This window comes from Mytilus galloprovincialis, chromosome 1, assembly GCF_965363235.1.
Source record: "Mytilus galloprovincialis chromosome 1, xbMytGall1.hap1.1, whole genome shotgun sequence".
NCBI classification, from domain to species: Eukaryota; Metazoa; Mollusca; class Bivalvia; order Mytilida; family Mytilidae; genus Mytilus; species Mytilus galloprovincialis.
The window spans coordinates 104,854,415-104,877,182 of record NC_134838.1 but is presented as its reverse complement, the minus strand read 5'-3'; the positions used below and the strand labels follow the sequence as shown (position 1 = coordinate 104,877,182).

At 31.5% G+C, this 22,768-nt stretch overlaps 1 protein-coding gene across 3 annotated transcripts in view; it reads right to left on the bottom strand.

The window, feature by feature from the left end:
• Positions 1-592: 592 nt before the first annotated feature.
• LOC143048522 (glucose dehydrogenase [FAD, quinone]-like) overlaps positions 593-22,768 on the bottom strand; it is a 38,405-nt gene continuing 16,229 nt past the window's right edge. For all 3 annotated transcript variants that reach the window (XM_076222233.1, XM_076222223.1, XM_076222242.1), the window contains 11 exons: positions 21,898-22,040; positions 21,346-21,551; positions 20,005-20,194; positions 19,006-19,134; positions 15,329-15,450; positions 14,795-14,962; positions 12,136-12,283; positions 10,290-10,432; positions 9,319-9,493; positions 1,234-1,459; positions 593-748 (listed from right to left, as the gene is read on the bottom strand). In XM_076222233.1, the coding sequence (XP_076078348.1) occupies positions 613-748; positions 1,234-1,459; positions 9,319-9,493; positions 10,290-10,432; positions 12,136-12,283; positions 14,795-14,962; positions 15,329-15,450; positions 19,006-19,134; positions 20,005-20,194; positions 21,346-21,551; positions 21,898-22,033 (1,779 nt within the window). In that variant the 5' untranslated portion in view covers positions 22,034-22,040 and the 3' untranslated portion in view covers positions 593-612. The remainder of the gene's footprint in view (positions 749-1,233; positions 1,460-9,318; positions 9,494-10,289; positions 10,433-12,135; positions 12,284-14,794; positions 14,963-15,328; positions 15,451-19,005; positions 19,135-20,004; positions 20,195-21,345; positions 21,552-21,897; positions 22,041-22,768) is intronic.

The window sequence follows — 22,768 nt, the reverse complement described above, 5'->3', positions numbered from 1 at the left end:
TTCTGTTAGACCGTTCCGTAATTTATAAAGTTCGTTTGATTATATTCTTAATCTATTTATGTGTTCCAGTCTAGGAGGATTATTCATCTTTAACCTTATGAGAACGTTAAAACATCGTGCCGTCGCTACCTTTCCCTCTCTCACACGTATCTAAAACTGAAAATTGCAAGGTCATACCAGTACTAAAAAACATTCAAAGGACAAACGTCATCTTGGACACAATTCGTGGCTAACCACAGAGTGAGTTAATTCTATAACATTGTATTTGAACCCTTCAAATTGCTCTCTACATATTTGAACCTTTTCTCCGTGAAATACCTGGAATTTACCGTTCTTGAAAGTACAACATTTTCTTGCATTCAACGGACTGTGCTATCTATTACCTTTGACATTTCGTTTTAATAACACTAATTGAACACATTGTAAAAATTGTATTTTATTTGTTTTTCAGCTTTTTACCATTTGTTAGATTGGTTTGAGAATAAATTATCAGCACCTGATAGTCTTGTTGCTTGAGCCCAATCGTCGGTTAAACTTAATGGACAGGCCATTACAGTAATTAATGTTTATCCGAGGTACAAATTTAAAACAATCAACATGTATGTTTTTTATTTAATATTTCCGTGCTCGTTTAATAAGATCTGCTGCCTTTTCAGCAATCATCACAGTTGGAGCATGTGTGTTGCCAGATGGAAGATTTCTCATCACAGATGCATCAACCACTCTCAAATTTCTTATATCTTTTACTCTGTCAAATAAAATACATAATGGATCTCATTAAAAATTAAAAAAAAACCTTGGTAAAATGCTTTGTTTTTTTCTTGGCTTTCTCATGTTTCTATTCAACTCTGCAACAGAGCGGATTGAACTATGCAGCAGGAGCTGTTTACCTTTCCGGGGCACATGTGTTGATGAGATTCATGTGCTCTATTTAAGGTCTTATGTTTTACTGTTTGTCATTTTGTCTTCTTCTTTTGGCAACATGTTTTCTATCTTTTGATTTACGATTTTTTAATGTTTTTTTTTAATTGGTATCTTTTGTATAGCAGTTACGTTTCAAAATTAAACTACCACCTAAAAATTAATATTACACTTCATAGAATTTGAAAACGAAGCTACTCATATAAAGCTAAAAAGTACAAGTGAATTGCACTTACAAATATATCGAACATTAAGTTGGTAACAAAAGTAAGTTGTTATTTACAGACATTCTTATTGTCACAAATTGCTTACCGTAAATAAGGGTCAACCACAGTGGTTGGGTCCGACTTTGCACCCATTCTACAAGTACTGGTTTGATGCCAACCGCTGTCTGCAAAATGTCTCATAATACAGTCCCAATAAGCATCTGTGTTAAATGGTAGCTTATCACAATGGTTTGTGGTATCCATCCGAATAAACCTTGCATCAAGACTTTTCCATGCTTTTGTTCTTTCAAAACTTTGCACGAGACGGATTCCTATAAAAATAATTGACGTTCAATGTAAATGTAATGGAACGGAAAGAAGCATTTAGGTTCATATTTTATTTTGATATATATCATCTGATTGTATGTTTTTCCGGATTAGCGCACAAGAAAATTTTAAACAGTCAAAATTAATTGATCAACGCTGATCACTATACTATATATATATAAAAATATTAATTTTCGCGAACCATTTAGGTCACGGAAATTCCAAAATATGGCATCAGTAAGGAGAGTTGTACAAATAGTGTGAATACACAGAACCCCCATCCAATTCATCTTCAGCTAAAAGTATTCATCATGTTCTATTTTATATGTACTGACAATATTCCATTTTTCTATAGTTTCGATTAAAATGTGCCGAAATCTGAGTTAAAATAGGTCGAATGACCCTAATAAACATTCCCTGATTGGTTGAAGTATACTGTTGCGTCGATATAAAGCATAGCAAGCCTCGATGTAAAGCACACGCTTCACAGGAATAAGGAGAGTTTTGCAAATAATGTGAATACACAGACCCTAAATCCAATTTATGTATTGCTGAAAATAATCAAGTGTTCATCATTTTCTGTTTCGATTCTGCTAACAACATTCCATTTTTTTCTATAATTCAGATTTAAATATGTGAAACCCCGCAATAAAATTAGATGGCCTCAATGATGTAAACGCAACGCAAAAAAAATCCGTTAATTAATATCTTGAACGTCGACCCTGGATTCAAAGGGGTTAATAAACCGATTCACAAATAGAGATCTCCTTGCTCTTAAATTTAATCCTTAGTGAAGTATACAGGCAACTTCGTTTACAGAAATATATACACACTTTATCAGAAATATAGTCATGCATCTGCATATTCACGTTTTTTTTTATGCTGAACTTTATTTAGTCAAATTCAATTCCATACAGTTTTATTACGTAAAGCAATAGGAGTAAAAATATTTTTAGCGCCAATTTAACCAGCAGTGATCATTGCCATCATCAAAATTATTTATCGTAATCATTATGAAATTTCATTTACATAGAGTTAACAATATGGAGTAATTGTGGTAAGTATGGCTAATTAATGTTAAGGTTCTCGAGATGTGCTTCTCTAGACCTATGTCAACATTTGATAAAATATATTCGACCTATGCCTACAAACAAAATACAATAGGTGTTGTTATAACAATTATTAATTAATTAAAGGTAAAATACAGTCAGTATATTTCAGCATTAAATATTACTCTTTTAACATTCAGAAACAAAAATAAAGTATTTGCAAAATTATGTTGTAGTTAAAATGGAATAATACAAAAAAATCTAAAAAAAATGACATAATTGTAAAATAGAACCTTTTTGTTGAATCAAATGTTAAATCAACAATAAAAAAAAATGACTAAATTTTTAAAATTAAACACTTAAATATAACAACACTTAAGAAAAAATAAGTAAAAAGCTTACATTTGTGCAATTTTTTTGATAATTTGTGTTCATAATTTTGTTGTATTTAATATGAAACATACTTCGCGATCAACAAGCAACAAAATATGCAAATATACCATACTTCAACAGAAACTTTTTAAAATTACTTTAATTTTGCAATATAAAATTTAAGATAGATATCAAATAGAATGATTTTTTGGTTCATTTATAGGCAGTGTCTTTCCAGTGGGTTAGTGCACCCTTTATTTACTTTTTTTTAGGTTTGAAAAGTATTCCGTGTTTTTTTATTCATTATATTGGGTTGTGAGAATTATAGACATTTTGTGCCTCTAACTTGGAACTCTATCATCCGAATTGATAATTAGATACATGATGTAAGAATAAGATAATTTGCAAAATTAATATAAAAAATGAGTGTAATTTATATCAACACATTTGTGACTATCCAAAGACCATCATAAGAATCCTCTCGTGTAGTCCTTACTTTGTGACCAACTTAAAGATGTCCAAATTTAGGAACACTTTGTGAAACACTCTCAGGACTAGAATATACCGTAAAACCACGCTAAGACATGTCTTACTCCTGAGATAGTTTTGTAAAACTTGCCCTAGAGACCAAAGGAAAACAAAACGACATCAGTTGATTGGACAGATGCAGCATCATATCTTATACCAGAGACATAAACTACAATAATTATATTATGTCTCTGCTTATACTATGACTTTTGAGACAATCGTATAAGTGAAATTTATCTTATTCTCTGTACGTGTAGGAATTAATAGTGAACATTTATAATAGATATTTTACATGAGTCAGTATTTATGAAATACACGAGTTTCAATAATGTTGTATTTCATTGTATTTGAAGGAACGTATTTTAAATAAAATTAAAATTTTTTATCATATTTTTTTTTATTTTATTCACCAGAACACTGATAAACTTTTAATACGACTAGATTATTGTTCTTTTAAAAAAATTATAAAATCCTTTTCTTTACCCATTAATTCATTACATGTATATTAATTTTAAACTAATTCCTATATGAAATAGAGATCCTCAACACACACAATTACTTACATTTTTACTAGCTATATTACTTGTAAAAGGAATTGGATATTGAGTATACTTTAACGCTAGATTTAAAATGGTTGCAGATTGATTAGCCCCTAATTAATCATTTATGTTTTTATAACACTTAATCTGTAAAAAATTATTCAACCTATGCCAACATTTTTTCATACAATTTTATACCTAAATTTCAAAATGTTGGCACAGGTTGAATGAACCACATTTTTGACGGTCAGTTTAATCCCATTTATCTCAAAATTATCCCCGATGACGGAAATGTCAACCCGACCTATTCGTGTCAAAAGTGAAAATCTAATCTATTTAATGAACTATTTTTTTCTAAAACTGTACATGCATTATTTCTGTATTATGCATGTTTGCATGATAATTGGTTCTGTATGAGTGAACTGTGTAGTGTATTGCAAGATCGATGCAAATTGTGACGTCAGTGCGCGAGCACGTGACATTATTATTTGTAAACAAACCGGCTCATGTAACACGTGTCTGAAGTATATATTCAAAGTGCAATCAATTTTTCAATCACTATTTTATGATATTTTTATGTCTGTTTTAAGGTTTGCATATCAGTAGTCGAAGTCAATTAGACATCGTGTCATATTGTTCCAGTTCTGAGTTGTAACTTTTAATATAGAATTAGAAGGTAAGTCTAAATAAAACTAAAAGGGTCCAAATAAGCATTTTTCATGGTTTTCGCACAATAACTTTACTATAAGTGAATAGAAATCAATGACATTTAAACACAAGGTTAATAACCTCAAGAGGAAGGTTGGGATTGATTTTTGGAGTTTTGGTCCCAACAGTTTAGGAAATAGAGGCCAAAAGGGTTCAAAATTAAACTTTGTTTGATTTTATCAAAAATTGAATTATTGGAGCTCCTTTATTAGATTTCTTCAAAAATTGAATTCTTGGGGTTCCCGAACTGTTCCGGGTTCGACCTCTGCGGTCGTATAAAGCTGCACCCTGTGGAGCATCTGGTTGTAATATGTACATCAATCAAACATCTACCCACACCAAACTGAATGTAATTGAAAAACATCTAGAGGTCAAAATACAGTCTCGAACAGAAGACAAAAAAAAAAGAAAAATATAGCGAATTTTGGAGAATATATATTATTACGTGTACATGCTTTTGATTTATTGTTTCAATTTTTTTAGTTTAAGGTTCCCCCTAGCTACCATTTTAGAAAACTGGGATTTCAATGCTAGTCTACAAGAGGGATATTTGATTTTCATTGGTAGTACATGCAGATATGGAATCTTATTTTATCATGAAGTCAGATTTGAAAATGACTTGGAGTTGTCAGTAAAGACCGAATGCCAGTTTTAGTCTTATATATGTGTAACACTCAGAAACGTGTCCTTCCCCCCAAACGTGTCCGATTCCCCCAAACGTGTCCACATCGACGTCACTGAACTGCAAAAACATGTCTAGTTGTCAAAGGGCGCCAAAGCGTGTCACTTGTATAAACGCTCAAACGTGTACATTTTTTAATAAACCCCCAATCGTGTCCATACCAAGCTTTTTATTTTACTGGAACTATCATTCGTGTTCATATTATAAAAACGTAGGTTATTTGTGTGTTGTTTTTTTATTATTATTATCATTGTATACTCATTTTACGATCTTTTACTATTTCATTAAAAGATAAAAAAAATTACTTAAATTCTTTTTCTATGCGCATTAAAATGTTTGTAGCATTTCACTCTATATAATGTGCCATACGTTGTATTTTGGAAGGCATCATTTTTTTTAATTTGTGCAACTTTTATTTGAAACGGCCTCTATATTACATAACAGACATTGAAGTAGTTTCTTACTGAAGTCATAAACAAATCGGTCTTTACTCGCATATATTTTTCTTTAGATTAGTGGTCATCCCAAATAACCGTAAAAATTAATGCCCAATAATAAATTCCCGGTTTGATAATATAACCTATCTACAGTATATATCGTTAATATGATATCGTTCAAATAACGAATGAAATATTTGGCACTGGACGTTATTTCTCTTGTTCGTGTGTCTTTAGTGACGCTCGTATCCTAAAATTTATTAAAAATTAGAACTGTTAAAAAAAGATGGGAGGTCAATTCGACTGAAAGCCCACCGTGCGATATTCTGATTAATATAAAAGGCATCATCGGAGTTTATTAGTATAAAATAATTTACATAGTAAACGATTAATTGAACTGTACCTGAATTATTTGTATGTTCGCTTTAAATGAGCATGAAATACTTGTAATGCATATGTTACATATTAAAATTTCAGTAATGATAATCATTAACAACCGGCATTGAACAAGTTAATGCTAATAAATTACCACTTCATCAACTGTGTCCCCCATCACAGAACTGCCGTGAACGTTATTGATGTCGCGTTTAGGACATGTGTTAGCGCTAAAAGACGCCAGACGTTCGGGCGTTTAAAAGTGGGCACGTTTGGGCGAATAACAATAGTATCGGGCACGTTTGGGGGTTCTAAAATCGGACACGTTTGGGGAATATTGAATATTATGGACACATTTGGGAAGAATAGACACGTTTGGGGAAATCGGACACGTTTGGGGGGGGGGGGGGGGAAGGACACGTTTGGGAGTGTTACATATGTACTTTAAAATTTTAGTCTTACAAGTATATAATTATGTGTACATATATCACTGATTCAGTGGCAAATAGACACTGACAAGTCTTGGATAACATTTTATATTTTTGAATGTTTGTTCATCAGTTGACTAAAATTAGGTGGAGGTGTGTTCTTATTTCCAACAGAGGGGCACTCAACCTATATTAATTTGTGCATGAAGCAAATTGATAGTTGCTAGATACTGAATGATTGGGTCCTACTAAAATGCACCCGGGAGCGCCCGGGTGAAGAAAAAGCGTCCGGGGAATAGAAAAAGCGTCCGGAGAAGAAAATATAGCGCCCGGGGATAAAATATATAGATATTTTATTAGCATGAGACAACTTTGTTAAGTTATGGACATTGATTTTTTTCTATTCTATTTTATAGACAAGTAATTTGCAAATTCAGATAATAGACATTTGCAATAAAGCACAAAAACAAGTATGAATATTTCAATTTTAACAATGATATATGAATACTATTTCGAAAGACTGATAATAATGGATCACAGTTTATGCGGAAGATTTATAACATGTAAGACATCAAGAGACATGTTTTTCAAAAACGATATCAAAATGAAAAAGACAACTCAAATTTCAAAGATAAATATTAATTTAATCAAAATTAAAAAAACAGGTACACATAATAAATCAGTAAAAAAAGCAGTACTATACATGTACCGTAATTAAAACAAGGGGGTACAAAGCACGTGTGTGGTTTAAATTTAAGTCTAAGCATTAAAACCCTGATAACCATAGCCATTGAAACAGTTTTAGTTTTATAAAAAGATATATAATAAATCTATCTCAGCATCTGTATAAAAAAGAGTTCACCATGCAGTTGCGAAAATATTAGACCTCAGGCACCGATTATTTTTAGTAACAAAAAAAATTATAAAGCCTATCTGGCCTATTAAATCGATTTTAAAAACTATATTTCATTGTACATGTTCAACATTTTTCATTCATTTGTTTATTTCTTAATTTGTGTGAATTAACATTGTTACAGTAAATGTTAATTACTACACTTTCATACCACAACAAATACTGTATTGGTACATGGGCAAGCTATCAGATTACTTTTGGAGCAGTTTAATATGAGTCTTTGAAGCAAAGGTTCTTTTGGTGAAATCATTGTCATATTGGTCAAAATTTTTCTTTGTTTCGACCAGATTTGAAGGAGATATTATCAAAGAATTGATAAAAATCAGCACAAAGGTTTACTTCCTAGATCATCTAGCCCCAAGCAACATGTCAGGCATTGTCATTACTAAAAACCAATAAATGTATTCTAATCAGAGGATTATTTTAACAATTTTTTTTACTAATGATACTGATGATCCACCACAAAATAATATAAATATAACCATACAAATAGTAAGCAAATACATATAAAAAAAAAGATGTGGTATGATTGCCAATGAAACAATTCTCCACAAAAGATCAAAATGACAAAGAAATTAACAACTACAACTAGGTCACCATATGGCCATCAACAATGAGCAAAGCCAATACCCCATTATCAGCTATAAAAGGCTCCGAAATGACAATGTAAAACAATTTAAACGAGAAAACAAACGGCCTTATTTATGTACAAAAAAATAAACGAAAAGCAAATATGTAACACACAAACAAACGACAACCACGGAATTACAGGCTCCTTATATCATGTTATCAAATCTATATATCATCTCCCATTTAGAAAAAAAAACAACATGAAAAAATGAGCCTATTATGTGTTGCTCTCCTAGTTACAAAATGTATCCAAAATCAAAGATGTGGAATATATTCTATCATAATCATTTGGTAACTAATGTAATTACTGTCTCTTCCATGCCCGTCTTGAACATAAAAACTAAATATTGAATAAACAATACTCCTAATGCTCAGGTTGGTTGTCATCGTGCAACACAGGTAATAACACCATATAGGAAAACATAGAACTTTTAATCATAAGACACTGTCAAACATCCAAACATACTATCCCCACTCATCTGTGTCAACACTTGTTTAACTTAAATAAAACCTAATGTATCACTACTTCCAATAGTTTAGCCCCCAAAAACATTGTAATTAAAAACATAATAATCCTCATGTTTCATACCATCTTAGAACTATCTTATTAAAGCAGGTTAAAACACATTTTATATAAGTGGTATACTTTCAAAGTTATTCATGGCGGGCATGGTGTATTTGAAATTAAACAAGGGTTACATTGTTTGTGCTTGCAAAGTATTACATTTTTATTAAATAATGCATAACTTCGATCCTGATAGGTCAATTATCGAACTTTTGGGTTAGCATCGAACACGTATGGCACTTTACAAAGGAAACCATTCTTTATTTAGATGAAGCAAACACGTTTTAGAAAACCAATCGTTTAACGGCTGACTATTCTAATCTTTTATTAATATTTTAATATTTTAACCTGATGTAGAAAACCAGAAAATCAAATAGAAAAAATAATGATTTGTTTAAATCTTCCATCAATTCGAGCAAAATATTGATAACCCTATATTAGCCCGGGTTGCACGAGAAGCACTTATTAAAGGCGTATCAAAAGGGATATGCCGCATATGGGCTGCTAATTGCCGACTGTACTACATGTAGCATATGTTCTTATTAAAGTATTTGATAAATGGATAGACACATGTGAACTTGGATTTGCAAAATCTATTTTTTTATAAATCAATGTTTGATAGATTAATCAACGTTTACCTGAAATTAACTTTGATACATCATCAGGTTGAGAGAATGTATTTGGATTTATCATTGGCGACACCATTGGGTTCCTACTCCTTAGCTTTAGAAACCCTGTACTCTCTGGGTGTAGGGAGAATAAAATTAATGAAAATCCATACTCAGGTTTTCTAGGTTCAAGCTCACGTCTTATCTAATATAAAGATATTTTTTGTATCAAATTATAAGTGTATATTAAACATGTTAAAACTAAATGCATAATAAATTTCGGCCTCAATTGAGTCGATCTAAAATTTTTAAACTTGGCATAAACCAATTATTTTCTAATGTTACACATATTGGCATAATTAAGGCATGTGAGGTGTGATAAAATAAAATATCATCAATTCGACACGTAATCTTTTAGTGGCATGAACGCATATTTTTTGGTAGAATATAACCGAATATATGTATAGAGTAATAACAGAAATGATGACATGGATATCTACCATTTTCTACAATGTAGCTAATTGTCATATTTGGTAAACAATATAGCACTGCAGTTGTAATATTGCTGGACCAATATTCTATAATACTGAATGTAATTCTTTGCGCAATGTATTTAAGAATTTCAGAATTCTCTTTGTAGTATTATTCGGTTGAAAATACACTGACCGAGAAAAAAATGTGCGCACGTTGAACGCTTTTATAACCCTAAAAGCTACAAAAAGAATAGTTCAATTCTTATAACTTCATATTAATGCTAAAACATACAAAAATACGAGCTAAATCAGACTTTTTTGATTGTTTTGTTTAAATATTTTTACAACATTATGATAACTTTGGCCCGGAGACAACATGCGGTCATGATTGTTGCATTTAGCTATGGAATAAAACATCACTTTTGAACACCACATGGCATTTGTCTGCCAATCATAGCGATGGAAGTTTTCTTTTAAACATCTTTGTAATGCAATTGCACAAACCTTACGTTATTCTTTTGTTTTTACCTCGTTAATTAAAGCACCTTGGTTTCCGCCAATGTCTGCTGGACTTCTAAGAAACTCAATCTGTATATCTGGGTAGGCTTTCGTTGGGCCTTTAATAGGAATCTTTGAAAACACATGTCCATCAATTGTTGAACTGTATCGTCCTCAATAAAAATTGAAATGTTTTTGTTATTGCAAAACTTGTCAAATAGATATGATTGCATTCGTTAAGAGTTTTTCTATATATAATATATAAAGATTCTAACTCCAAACGACGAAAAACGCTGATGAGTTTGATCTATAAATAAAAGGCATATAAATGATGCTATGTTTAAAATGTAATACTCGAAGGTACCTCGGCGTATCTGTCCGGGTACTCCGTCTTCATCCACAAAAAAAAAAATTAGTCACCTAATATAGCCAATGAATTTGAAGGCAGCGTTAAAGATATCTACAATGTATTTTAATGAGACTTCCATGCCATCGCAATTTTATTTTCAAATTACATTGCCGCATGGTTAAGGGACTGTTTATTCAACATATGACCAGGATGATGTCCAGTTGTTTTTATCAGAAAAACGCAATTTTCCATGGATTGGCTACAGTGAGCTTAACGTGTTATGGAAAATATTCCATGCATATTCAGGAAAAGAAAATATCAAAGAGAAATCAACTAGGTAGGTTCCACAAAATAAGCCAACTGCACTGAAGGACACAATCTAGACTGTCATTGAACAAAAAAAATATATTTGATAGGGTAGACATTTTCCCTAACAAAAGGCCAACAATGGACCCTTCACAGAGTTATTGCATAAAGCACGGGACTATCTCAACAAGAGGCGTCAGATTCAGCTAAATTGACGCACACTTTTCAATGTTGTCGGTTCTAACCTGTCAAGGGCACCTTCGTATTTCTTTTGTGTTTATATGATGCATATATACTTCTGGTTTATATCTTTGCTAATGTGTATACATGTCAAATGTCATTTTTAACTTTCAAATGACATCTTTTGTCTCCATTTTTGTTCCAATATTTATTGATTAATTTCGACTATACAGTTTTTGTCTTTGTGTGTATGTCCATTGTTTTCTCAAATTTACTAGTAAATAATTTTTTATCTGATTATTTCGTGATTTGTACTGACGGTACAATAAAACACAACCTCCAATCCAATTAAAACAAGTATTTAAATCATAAAAGGTTGTATGGGAGTCTTCCGCCATCTTGGATTGTAAAATAGCAGAACACAATAGGTCTAGATTTTCGATCAAGTCAGGAAATTTCAATGCAGGAATAACTTAGCGTATTAAGTGGAGGTAACTCAGAAATTGTGTAGTTTATAAAGGAATCTACTGAACATTTTCTTTTTAATTTTTTAGCAGGAAAGACGTACGGTGACCCCATTTTTTTCTTTTGATATTTTGAAAGCATTTTATAAGAGCTATATATCTTCTCATATTTTATTTAGTTTACTTTCTATTCACCAAATGATGCTTCTTCTCTGTATAATCCATACAAAATGTGTCATTTTTTCACAACCTGTAGCTTGAAAACAAGCACGGTGACCTATCATTTTTATTATATTTTTGAACATATATATCACATTATATACTACATCTTGGCAAAGTATGAAAAAAATCTATCGTTTTTTGTTTACACTCCCAAACCATCTAAAATGCAGCTTCAAAGACTTTTGTGCGAATGGTGTATAGACCAACTCTGCCTAAACATTACCTTACTTTGCAAATCTAATGACATGCATGTATTATTAGAAACCTAAACCTTAATAATGCAAAAATATCTATCTACAAAATGTATGATTCCAATTTAAAAGTATATGGAAGTTATGACGAATAGCTTACATACCTCTCCTATGGAGTATATATTCCAATTTATCTTCAATGTCGTCCTTGTTACTATTTGAAGTAAGTGTTGTGTTAATCGAGTATGTTAAAATCAAGGAATTTTGATCTCTGTAGTTCTTACCAACAGGCAAGTTTGCTCGCACTGGGATCTAAAGTAAGAGATTTTGAACTTTGTCTTATTATTTTTTTTCTTCTTGTGTAGTGTCATTCCAATTCAAATAAATGTGTACAATAATATCATCGTGACCATTCAAAACAGGTCAAGTAATATGTCAAGAAAAATGTTACTGTACTTACATGTATTTATAAGAACAAATGTAAAAGATATGCCGATGAGTTTTCATGAAATGGCTTCAAATTAAGAAGGCTAAATATCACGGAAGCAACGGACAAAAAAAAAAATCACAGGTGCGACTGTACAAAATGACATGACGCAGGATCATTCTGTGTTTTTTGGCTGTAGTTATCTCTATTTTAACAGAACCTGTATGTAATTATTTGCCTTCATTCATTAAGATGAAAGAAAGCTCATCTACTGTAAGGTCAATTGTTCAGTTGACATGTATGTGCTTGAAATGCATCTCGCAGGTGGTATTTGATAACTGCATATGATGGTGTTTATGCGAGATTCGTACGTCATAGTTTATATTATCACCAATCTTTCCTAAAACAAATTATAAATGAAGGATAGTCTGACCTTTCAGCGGTATAAAAAAAAAATCTTTGAAAAATGAAATATTCCTAGACAAAATCGTAAAACTCTTCAAAAAAAATGGGGTCAGTGATCCGAGGTGCCCTGGAAGGGTAGCTAATCAGTATCCACTAGTAGTGTACGTCGTCTTATCAGGGCATTGAAGTAGAATTCTGGTAATAAGTAGTATTAGTGGTTGTCATAATCAAGGAATGAAGATTCGAGTGTTGCCCCATGGGCATCTTATAAATAAGATATCAAATAACGGTGAACTAAATTATAATAACGTAAGTAACTGTTCATAGAGATTATTTCAATTTTACCATTTAACAAAAAAAGGAACTGTAGAGGTCTCCACATATTTTCAACAAGGGTAGAATTCAAAACCTTGAATATGAAAGCCTCGAAATCCATGATACTTTTTCTGTGCGGTAGTTATATCTACAAATTCCAATCATGTACACGACATATAATACATGTATATTCATACATGTATATTTATATATTGGGAATTTATTTTTGTTTTCAAACAGAATTATAAGGTTATGTATAAGTGCCTCCGTTCACTGCACAATTGTAAATTGTCTTCCTAAAGACCAGCAAAAATTAATGGCACAAGTTCACGTAGTCATAAAAAAAGTCGTATAATTTACGTTATCGAACAAAAAATCAGAAATACGGAATATTATATGTGAATCGTTAGGAAATCCGTTTCCCCTACAAGTTTTAAAAGTCAAAGAAAAATGTTTTCCCTGATACAAACGTTTTAAGAACCAGCTTTGTGTAACCTATAGACAAATTCGACTGGATATAAGGAAGTTAATATGTTTACTCTGATTTGAAATTATCTTTTAGAACTTTTTTTGGTAATTGAGAACCTATGTTTTTTATGGGTAATAGGTGAAATGTTGCATGATCCCTCAAAATGACAGCAAGCGCAGTTTTCCGGACGATTTTCATTTGTACACTGCTAAAAACTGTCAGGTCCTGGCCATGGTATATTTTGGAGAAATTTTTTTTTTACTGATTTTTACTAAAAAAAATATTCTCTGTGTGTGGCATTGCAAGAAATAGTTTTGCTCGTTATTTTGTCATATTTAAAAAAAAATCTCAACTAAATTTTCCCGTTTAAACTGTACTAGAAAAAAGTTTGGCATGTGAAACGGACGAAGACATATTCTAACAGAAGTACAAATACAAGTCCTCCCCTTTGTGTATACATATGAGAAAACATTTCAAAGTTATTGATTGAATTCAAATCCATAACACATACGGTACACATTGTAGTCCGAAAAAATAAAGGACTTCATTCCTATCAAACACCTTTTTAATTGTTTACCAGTATATTTCTTTTAGTTTTGGGTAAAATTGTAAATTTAGGAAATAATACTATCAAGACGTCCTTCCATAAATCTTTTTTTTCTGTTCTGACTTTGAAGAAATGACTACTTTTCGCCCGATCGAAATGGTGCATGGACATATTTTGTTTCATATTATTAGAATTATTTTCAATATTATCAATATTAAACTTGATTATCGACACATGAAAGTTTGTCAGCATGGTCAATCTTTTTAACGTTAAAGAACCAATAGTTCGGTCACTACTCAATTAAGTTTGTCGGTAACGTAGCTAATTTTGACGGTAAAGAAACATCAATTCGATCACTTCTCTGTTACGGGCTGTATCTAACTTTAAAGATGATTTTCAAAATATCTTTACATCGTATGATATTGAGATATTTCATTTAACGAAGCAGTATACAATGTCACTTTTGAAGTCACTGACATTGATGTATTACTATTTTAATACCTCCTTTTTTCTTTAAAATTAAATCACTGTTAAAATTGATCAAAAGACTTTACAAAATTAACTAATGTAATGGATTCTAATAATACACCTATACTTGACAATTTAAAAAAATCATATTTTTGCATATGTAGCATTACTTTTGAAGTATCAATAACTCACCTTTAGCTGTTGAAGATGATCTCGCGGTCCTATTCCGGACAAAAGTAGAATATGTGGTGAACCAAATGTACCAGCTGATAATATTACTTCCCGTCTAGCGTAGATCTTAGTTCTCCGTCCAAACTTTATAATCTCGACGCCTATCGCTGTTCTTTTTCGAAATAATATCTACGGATTAAAAAAATATATCTTACATTGACTCAACAGATTAACTAAATATTTCTTTACGTTTATTAACAAATTAACTAGTCCTCCTACATAAATGACACCAGCTTAAATGTTGATTTCACTTTAAAAAAAGTTACTACTGTACATTTTGTGATTATTTCTGTATATATTAATGTTTTCTTATATGACAATGAATATCATCGCAATTTTAAACAACAAATATGAAAAGTTTAAGATTTCATTTACAATAAAGCATGAATGACTTACTTGACTGTTAACAATAGGAATTTTGCAAATTGAAGGAGAAATTGATTTTAAGAGTATTAAACCCAGATAATAACATTAATTATAAAATATAAATTTTACCTTTGATACATGACTATTTATGCTGACTTGTAAATTATTTCTACGTATGACTGGTCGCAGATAACATGATGCAGAACTACAACGCTCGCCATTATCGATGGTGTGTTGCACTGGGCAAAACCCTGAAACAACAAAGTGTGTTTAAAAGAATGCAAAAATATAGTTGACACATTTTGTAAGCTTAAATGAGTTAAATGTTGATTGTCATCGGTATTCAGTCCAAGATATGTCTGCTTTTTAAGACATTTAATTATAGTAGGCAGAGTATATATAAACTGCTAAGGGACTTTATACTGGGATGGTCATGTTATACTGCTAAGGGACTTTATACTGGAATGATAATGTTAGATTTACAAAAAGCCTTTGACACTGTCGACCATCTTATATTGTGTAACAAACTACAAAAAATGGGTGTCAAATGTACTAAATGGTTTGAATCATATTTATGTAATAGACAACAAAAAGTTAGTATTAATGGTACTGAATCTGATTTAAGATATATTACATGTGGAGTACCACAAGGGAGTATTTTAGGACCACTTTTATTTCTATGTTATGTTAATGACATGTCTATAAGTATTAGTAAAGACTGCAAAATTTTATTATATGCAGATGATAGTACCATACTTTATTCTCATAAGAACCCAGAAGTTATATCGGAGAAACTGGGTAAGGAGCTTGAATCTTGTAGCAAATGGCTGATTGATAATAAATTATCACTTCATTTTGGGAAAACAGAAACTATTCTGTTTGGGTCAAAACGTAAATTATCCAAAATTCGTAACTTTGATGTTACTTGTAATAATCACACAATTTCCTCGCAAAAATGTGTGAAATATTTAGGCCTTAATATAGATAATTCTCTTTCTGGAGAAAAAATTTTAAATAATATTATTCAAAAGATAAATTCAAGATTGAAGTTCCTATACAGACAGGCAAAATGTTTATCAGAACAATCAAGAAAGACTTTAGTAACAGCTTTAATTCAATGTCATTTTGACTATGCCTGTTCTGCATGGTATGCTGGTGTCAGCAAAAAATATAAAGATAAGTTACAAGTATTACAAAACAAATGTGTTAGGATTTATAAAAAACACTGGATATAGATCAAAAGTTGACCATAATGTATTGAATAGTATTGGTTATGTTAACATTGAAAATCGTGTTAAACAATTGAGATTAAACCATGTACATAATATTTATTACCACCATTGTCCAAATTATATGTATTCAAATTTTACAAAGGTGAGACATTTACATCACCATTTCACACGAAATAGTGAATATAACTTCTGGGTTCCTCCAGTAAAAAGTCAACAAAAAGACACATTTTATTTTAATGGCATACAAGATTGGAATATGTTGCCAATTAAGGTTAAAAAAATAATGCCCGCGTCACACTGTCTCGATTTTTATATACGATGGACACCCGAATGCGAAAATTGTAAGTTCGTACGAAGTTGGTCCCGATCTCGTTAAAATACCAAAAAGTGACCGAAGCAAGTACGATGAATAACGAAGTCTATACGAGGGTGCCAAAAGTATATACAATAGCAAAAGATGGACATACGAAGGTTAACCGAAGACTGTATTTAAGCTTCATATCTCAGCCGAAGCCTACAAGATGGATCACGAAGGCTACACGATGGATTACGATGATGGCGCGATGGCCATACGATGTCTGTACAGCTTACGATGCATTTAAATTATATGCTTGTCGTTTTTCTTTGCGACCATGTTGTTGTGTTTATTGGAATTTTCGGTTGTCTCATTGGTATCTACTCTCTCCTTTTAAAGGAGTCATTGCCCTTAAATGACAATTTTTCCAAAAAAAAAAAAAAGATTTTGGTCATTATCTTGAAAACTATATCAGATAAAAAAAAAACTAGCAAAAATAATCAGCAAGTAAACATCTACCTGTAAAGATCTAAATGGAATTATATATTAAGTATATGTCAAATTTCTACCAAAAAGCGGTTTTTGCATGGTGTGAACTTCATAGTAAAATAACCGAATTGCATTTTTGAAGAGAACATATTTGGTAACTATAATATAAAATGGAAAGGGAAATTGTTCTTCCCTTCCTTTACCAAGAGTCATATCGCCAAAATTAAAGATGTTTGGAATATCGAAACGGAAACTTTTTATAGTAATCAAATAATACTTGATAAACTAATATATAAAGGTAACTGGATGTGCGAATACAATCTAATAAAGAAATCACTGATAGGATTAATGAACTAAGAAATGCAAGTAATGCAACAAATTTGAATAACATAAAAATCCAGAATCACAAAATATAATGATAAGGAAAGAAAATGTATTCCCCCAGAAAAAAAAAAACAATTAAAATCATTACAAAAATAATCAATAAATGTAACAGTTCAAAATGTAAAATTAAATGGAATAGAACATTTAATACGGAACTAGACCAGCAATTAGTTTGGAAAAAGCCGGGAACAAAATTTAAATAACAAAAGATTTCATAATTGGTTGTTTTTGCTTTCACGAGAGAAGAACTTAAAACAGTACACAAGGTTTGAAATAACATTGCTATATATATGTTTTATTTAAAAGTATAAATTTATATTAAAATGCAAGGCTTCAAGGTGTGTAAAATATTAATTGAAAACAGATGCAGATTTTTATATAGAATGTTATATGCAGGGAGTAAATTTTTCACCCATTCGTATTTTCGCTGGCAAATGAGATATGTTAAAAAAAAGCAGAGACCCCTCTGTCAGCTGCCCTGTACTGCTTATTATGTCAGGTGATTTGACATAAAAGATAAAACAAAAACAAACAAAAAAATCTACAAATAAGTCAACATGGCCGAAGTAGTGAGTTATTGACCTTAAAAAACGATGTTTACCACTTTTGCGTTCTTGGCCTGTATCTTGAAAACTATATATAACAAGAAGAGAGACAATTAAAATCGCAAAAGTGGTTGAAGCAAGAAAAGCTCTTTATGACAAAAATTGTCAGTTGACTTCTGAAAGGAGTTATTGTCCTTAAATTAGAATTTTCACCATTTTGTTTAATTTTGACTATTATCTTAAAAACTATTAAAAAAAAAAACAGAAAGAAACTGTGAATTACAAAAATGATCAGTATAAAAAGACCTACAAGTAAGTCTACACGGCCGAAATCGTTAGTCAACTCTTCAAAGGAGTTACTGCCCTTAAATGACAGCTTTTGTTCTACACTTATTTCTTTTGCTGGTGGAAACTATAATAGAGAGAAGCTGAAGTTATACGAAAAATGATCAACAAAATCAGATCTATCAATAAGTCAAAATTATAGAAGTTGTCAAACGACTCACTATGGGAGTTATTTTTCTTTAATGATGAAATTTTTACCAATTTCAGTGATTTTACCTTATATCTTTAAAACTATAAAAGACTGAAACTCTGTCAAGCAAAAATTACCAGCAACACAAAAACTTGGACCACACAGTTTCCATTCAACCTAAATAATCTTGTGGCATTGTATACATCAATACGCAAAAAAACTAGCTGACCAATACAGGCTCCTTGGAGTCTTTTAAATTAGTTTGTCTCATCATGTATAACCATACTATCTTACTTTCTTCATTCACTAGCACCATTTTAAAGGTTTTGTCTCCTCGCCCGGATGAAACATTAGCTATAGTGAAAGACTCATTATACGGTACTGACCTGTTTGATTGTATCCATTACAGTCGGTAGTTTGAAAACCAATTTCGCAAGCTGCTTGTTGATGGAAAAATTCTAGAATTGAGGCACGTCTATGCGTGATTGTGATTGGTCCTTTTCTTCCATGATACTCTGATACATCAATTAAAAGACTTATATTCAAGATATACAAATAGTTAATTTATATCACTAATGATGTTGAGATGTACTTGACTGTATCTTAAAAAATAATTGCTTTGAAAGCTTATATGTTAGACATAATCGATGTATTGTACACAAACGTTTATTATGGGGATTGGGTTTACAAGTGTCTGTTCTGAAGGATAACACACTGATACGCTTCACAAAAATGTATGTCTGATGTCTTTTGGTTCCCCTTTTTGAATTTACTTTGGAGTTCGGTGTTATTTGGTTAGTTTTGTCGTTGGGTTGCTGTTTCATTTACGTTTAACCCATGTCTCCTTTTGTTCATATGTACCATAAGCCTTGCATTTTTCCATGCAAAATGTTGATTTTATAAAGATTTCTATTAAATACCGATCGAGTTTGTGCCGTCCGTGCTTTAGTTCTATAATATTTTGTTTAGTTATTTCTTTGGTTACACTTGTTTTGCCATATTAATGGATTATGATTTTGATCATTCCTATTGGTATGCTACACTTGTCTTATAATCTATATCCTTTAAATTTTAATCTTAAATATTTTAATTATTAAATATATTAATTACATTCAGAACATTTATTTGTACTTATTGGGGAATGAAAATTGAAAATCGTTCTACAATGGACTCAATGCAGATTAGCCACCACTAATCAGTCAAGTTGAAGATAATAACATCCAGTAAGTGTGGTACTCACATAAACCTGTTAATAATCGTATACAAACGTGTCATTTAATGGTAATGTCGTTAAAACTTTGTCAATGCGGATTCAATAATGACAATATAACAATGTTATTGTAAAAATGACGCTACTGTATCATTTCCTACTTTCTTTTACATACTTGAGTTTTGGAGTTGTGGAATTTTCATTTTCTCCATCTTTTTAAAGACAGGAAGAACGTCCTTGTAACTCCATCCTGTACATCCCTCATTTTCCCATTCATCAAAATCATGCCGGCTTCCTCTGACAAACACCATCCCATTCAGACTACTTGATCCTCCAAGCAGTTTACCTCTCGGGAAAGATGAAACCTGATTTAATTATATTTGTTAAGTAGAAGAGCAATTGCTCGGTAGCTAAACGTTTAAGGCTAGTTAAACAAGACTCCAGGCATACGCCAAACATGTGCACACGAGTTTTAATTTAATGTTGTTGTAATTGATTATTAACCTTATTCCAACCTGAAATCTGCAAATAATAGATAAATGCAATATAATAATTCAGTGGTTCTGAAAGCCCATTCATGGCATTCAGAAAACTGAATGTTACAAAGTGTCCAGTAAGAAGTTACACAGTCAGACTGCTGTACTTTGATCACTTGTTATTCACTATCATATACATACCAAATATATTAGACTTAATCAAAGGTTTCAAATTATACCTAATCAGCAATCAAAATTCAATCAACAGTAATTAAAAGTAATTATAAAATAAAGTGTAACAAACAATGCAGCCAAGAATTTTATTTAATTAATATTTGTATTTAACTTTTAATAGATATACATAAATTTTAATATATATAAATATATATTTCTTTCATTAATGTAACACATACATATCATAAATGAAAACAGGGCGAACGAACCCAGGGCGAACGGATTACCAGGGCGAACAAACTCAGTGCGAACGAACCTAGGGCGAACATGTAATCAGGGCGAACGATCCCGATACCTTATTCGATAAGACTAATTATTTACCACCCCCTCTAAATAAAGGGAAACAAAATAATAAACAAAAACAAAAAACACGATAATAAAGCACAATGTATTTCTTATGCCATATTCAACCCTGTAAAGCAATATTGAGTATTGATGTTTTATTGCAGTTCATTGATTCAAGATTTTATACTGCATATTTAAGAATGTTGAAAAACACTTTACTTTAGGGCCAGTTTGTTCTTGGTTTTTAATGCTCTTCAACTTCGTTACTGATTCAGCCTTTCAACTTTTTTTTCATTCCAGTGCCACTGATGAGTCATATTTCGACAAAAGATGAAACCAGTACCCCCATATACTTTCTTGAGTGTCATTTGCCTACATTACTAATCCGATAAAGCCACTCTCGATCATGTAAAAGTATTGGTATAGTAATCTACGTAAATGAAGAAGAATGAAATATATAAAACATAGTAATGAATTTAATCGGACCAAAATAACCCCAATTATCAGATGGTACTATGTACCTTGTCTATTCGCGCAAAATGCGAGTATCTTTGCGGTACAGTTTTGATTTGCCAGTCAGCGTCTGTTCCAAACAATCTGCCATAATGCCCAGGAACGATTGTGAATTCCGTATCTAGTTCGGATGCACCGGCTTCAAGAAGGAGAACAGAGACTGGTTCTTCTGACAGCCGAGACGCCACTACCGCGCCTGCCGATCCAGCTCCCACTTAAGAAAAAGAATCTAATGTTATTCTAAGCCTATAAAATCATTTCACAGCTTACTACAAACATGTAGGCATACCATATACGTGTGTGTGTGTGTTATATTTTCATCGATCACTGTCGACCACACAGCTGCAAGAAAGAATAACCAAATCAAATGCAGGCATGCATTTATCTTTAACTTTTTTTACAATAATTATTGTTTGTTTTTCTAGATATTTGTAGCCTGTTCATTTCTTGAAATTATTTGCGCAGCAACCCTCATGCCAAAATAGTAAAATAAACAAATACTGAGATAATTTCAACAGTTTGATGTTAAGCAAGTAATATAATCTATACTAATTTATTACCGATAATATAATCATAATACCGCTTCAGAGGTCTATCAAATATTCCAGGAGGATCATATGGTCTCGGTGGTAATACATCATTCAAAAAGTTTGTTAGAGTAGCAACATTCACCAATAAAGCTGCACCAAGGAACATATCTAACCTTCGAAAACAAGTAATTTTCTATCTATGATTTTTTTTCTCACAATATGGAACTTTTTAACCACCACGTGTCAACGAAAAACAGCTGTTTTTTTTTTTTAATTTGAAATCCACATGGTTTACTTTCCTTCAACTTTTATTGTTGTATGTATCATTAACCTGTTTGTTACAAATCAAACTATACGTTTATCTGCGAAAACGTTAGCCTTTATGTATCATACTTATTAAAAAAACTGTACTAGTATTACTTCTGTTCTATATGTGTATTTTTTTTTATTTTGAAAGAATATACCATAACAATCACACACAGAATCAAGTTTGTAAAAGAAAATATATCAACCCTACAACACTGTTTGGGACATGTTTTCCATTCCGCTGTGTGCAAAAGTTGGCCTCTTAATCTTCGTAGATACAGAAAAATTAAGTTATGGAATAACATGGTATTGGTTCCCTGATATTAGTATTCAAATGTTGTTGGGCTTAGCACTACTATTGGAAGAGTTATGCCCCCTTTTTGTAAAATTCATCGAAGGAAATATAATTTCCCTTAAGGAAAACTACTTAATTCAACATTATTGAAAGATATTTAATATAGGGATGGCTGTAAGTATTGACTCCTTAAATATTTTGTTTATTATAGATAACAAGAAAGAACAGAGTACTTTTAGATAGGTACTATAAATTATGCATTTTGACATCTTGTTAGTTGTGTCAAGCCCTTTACAACTG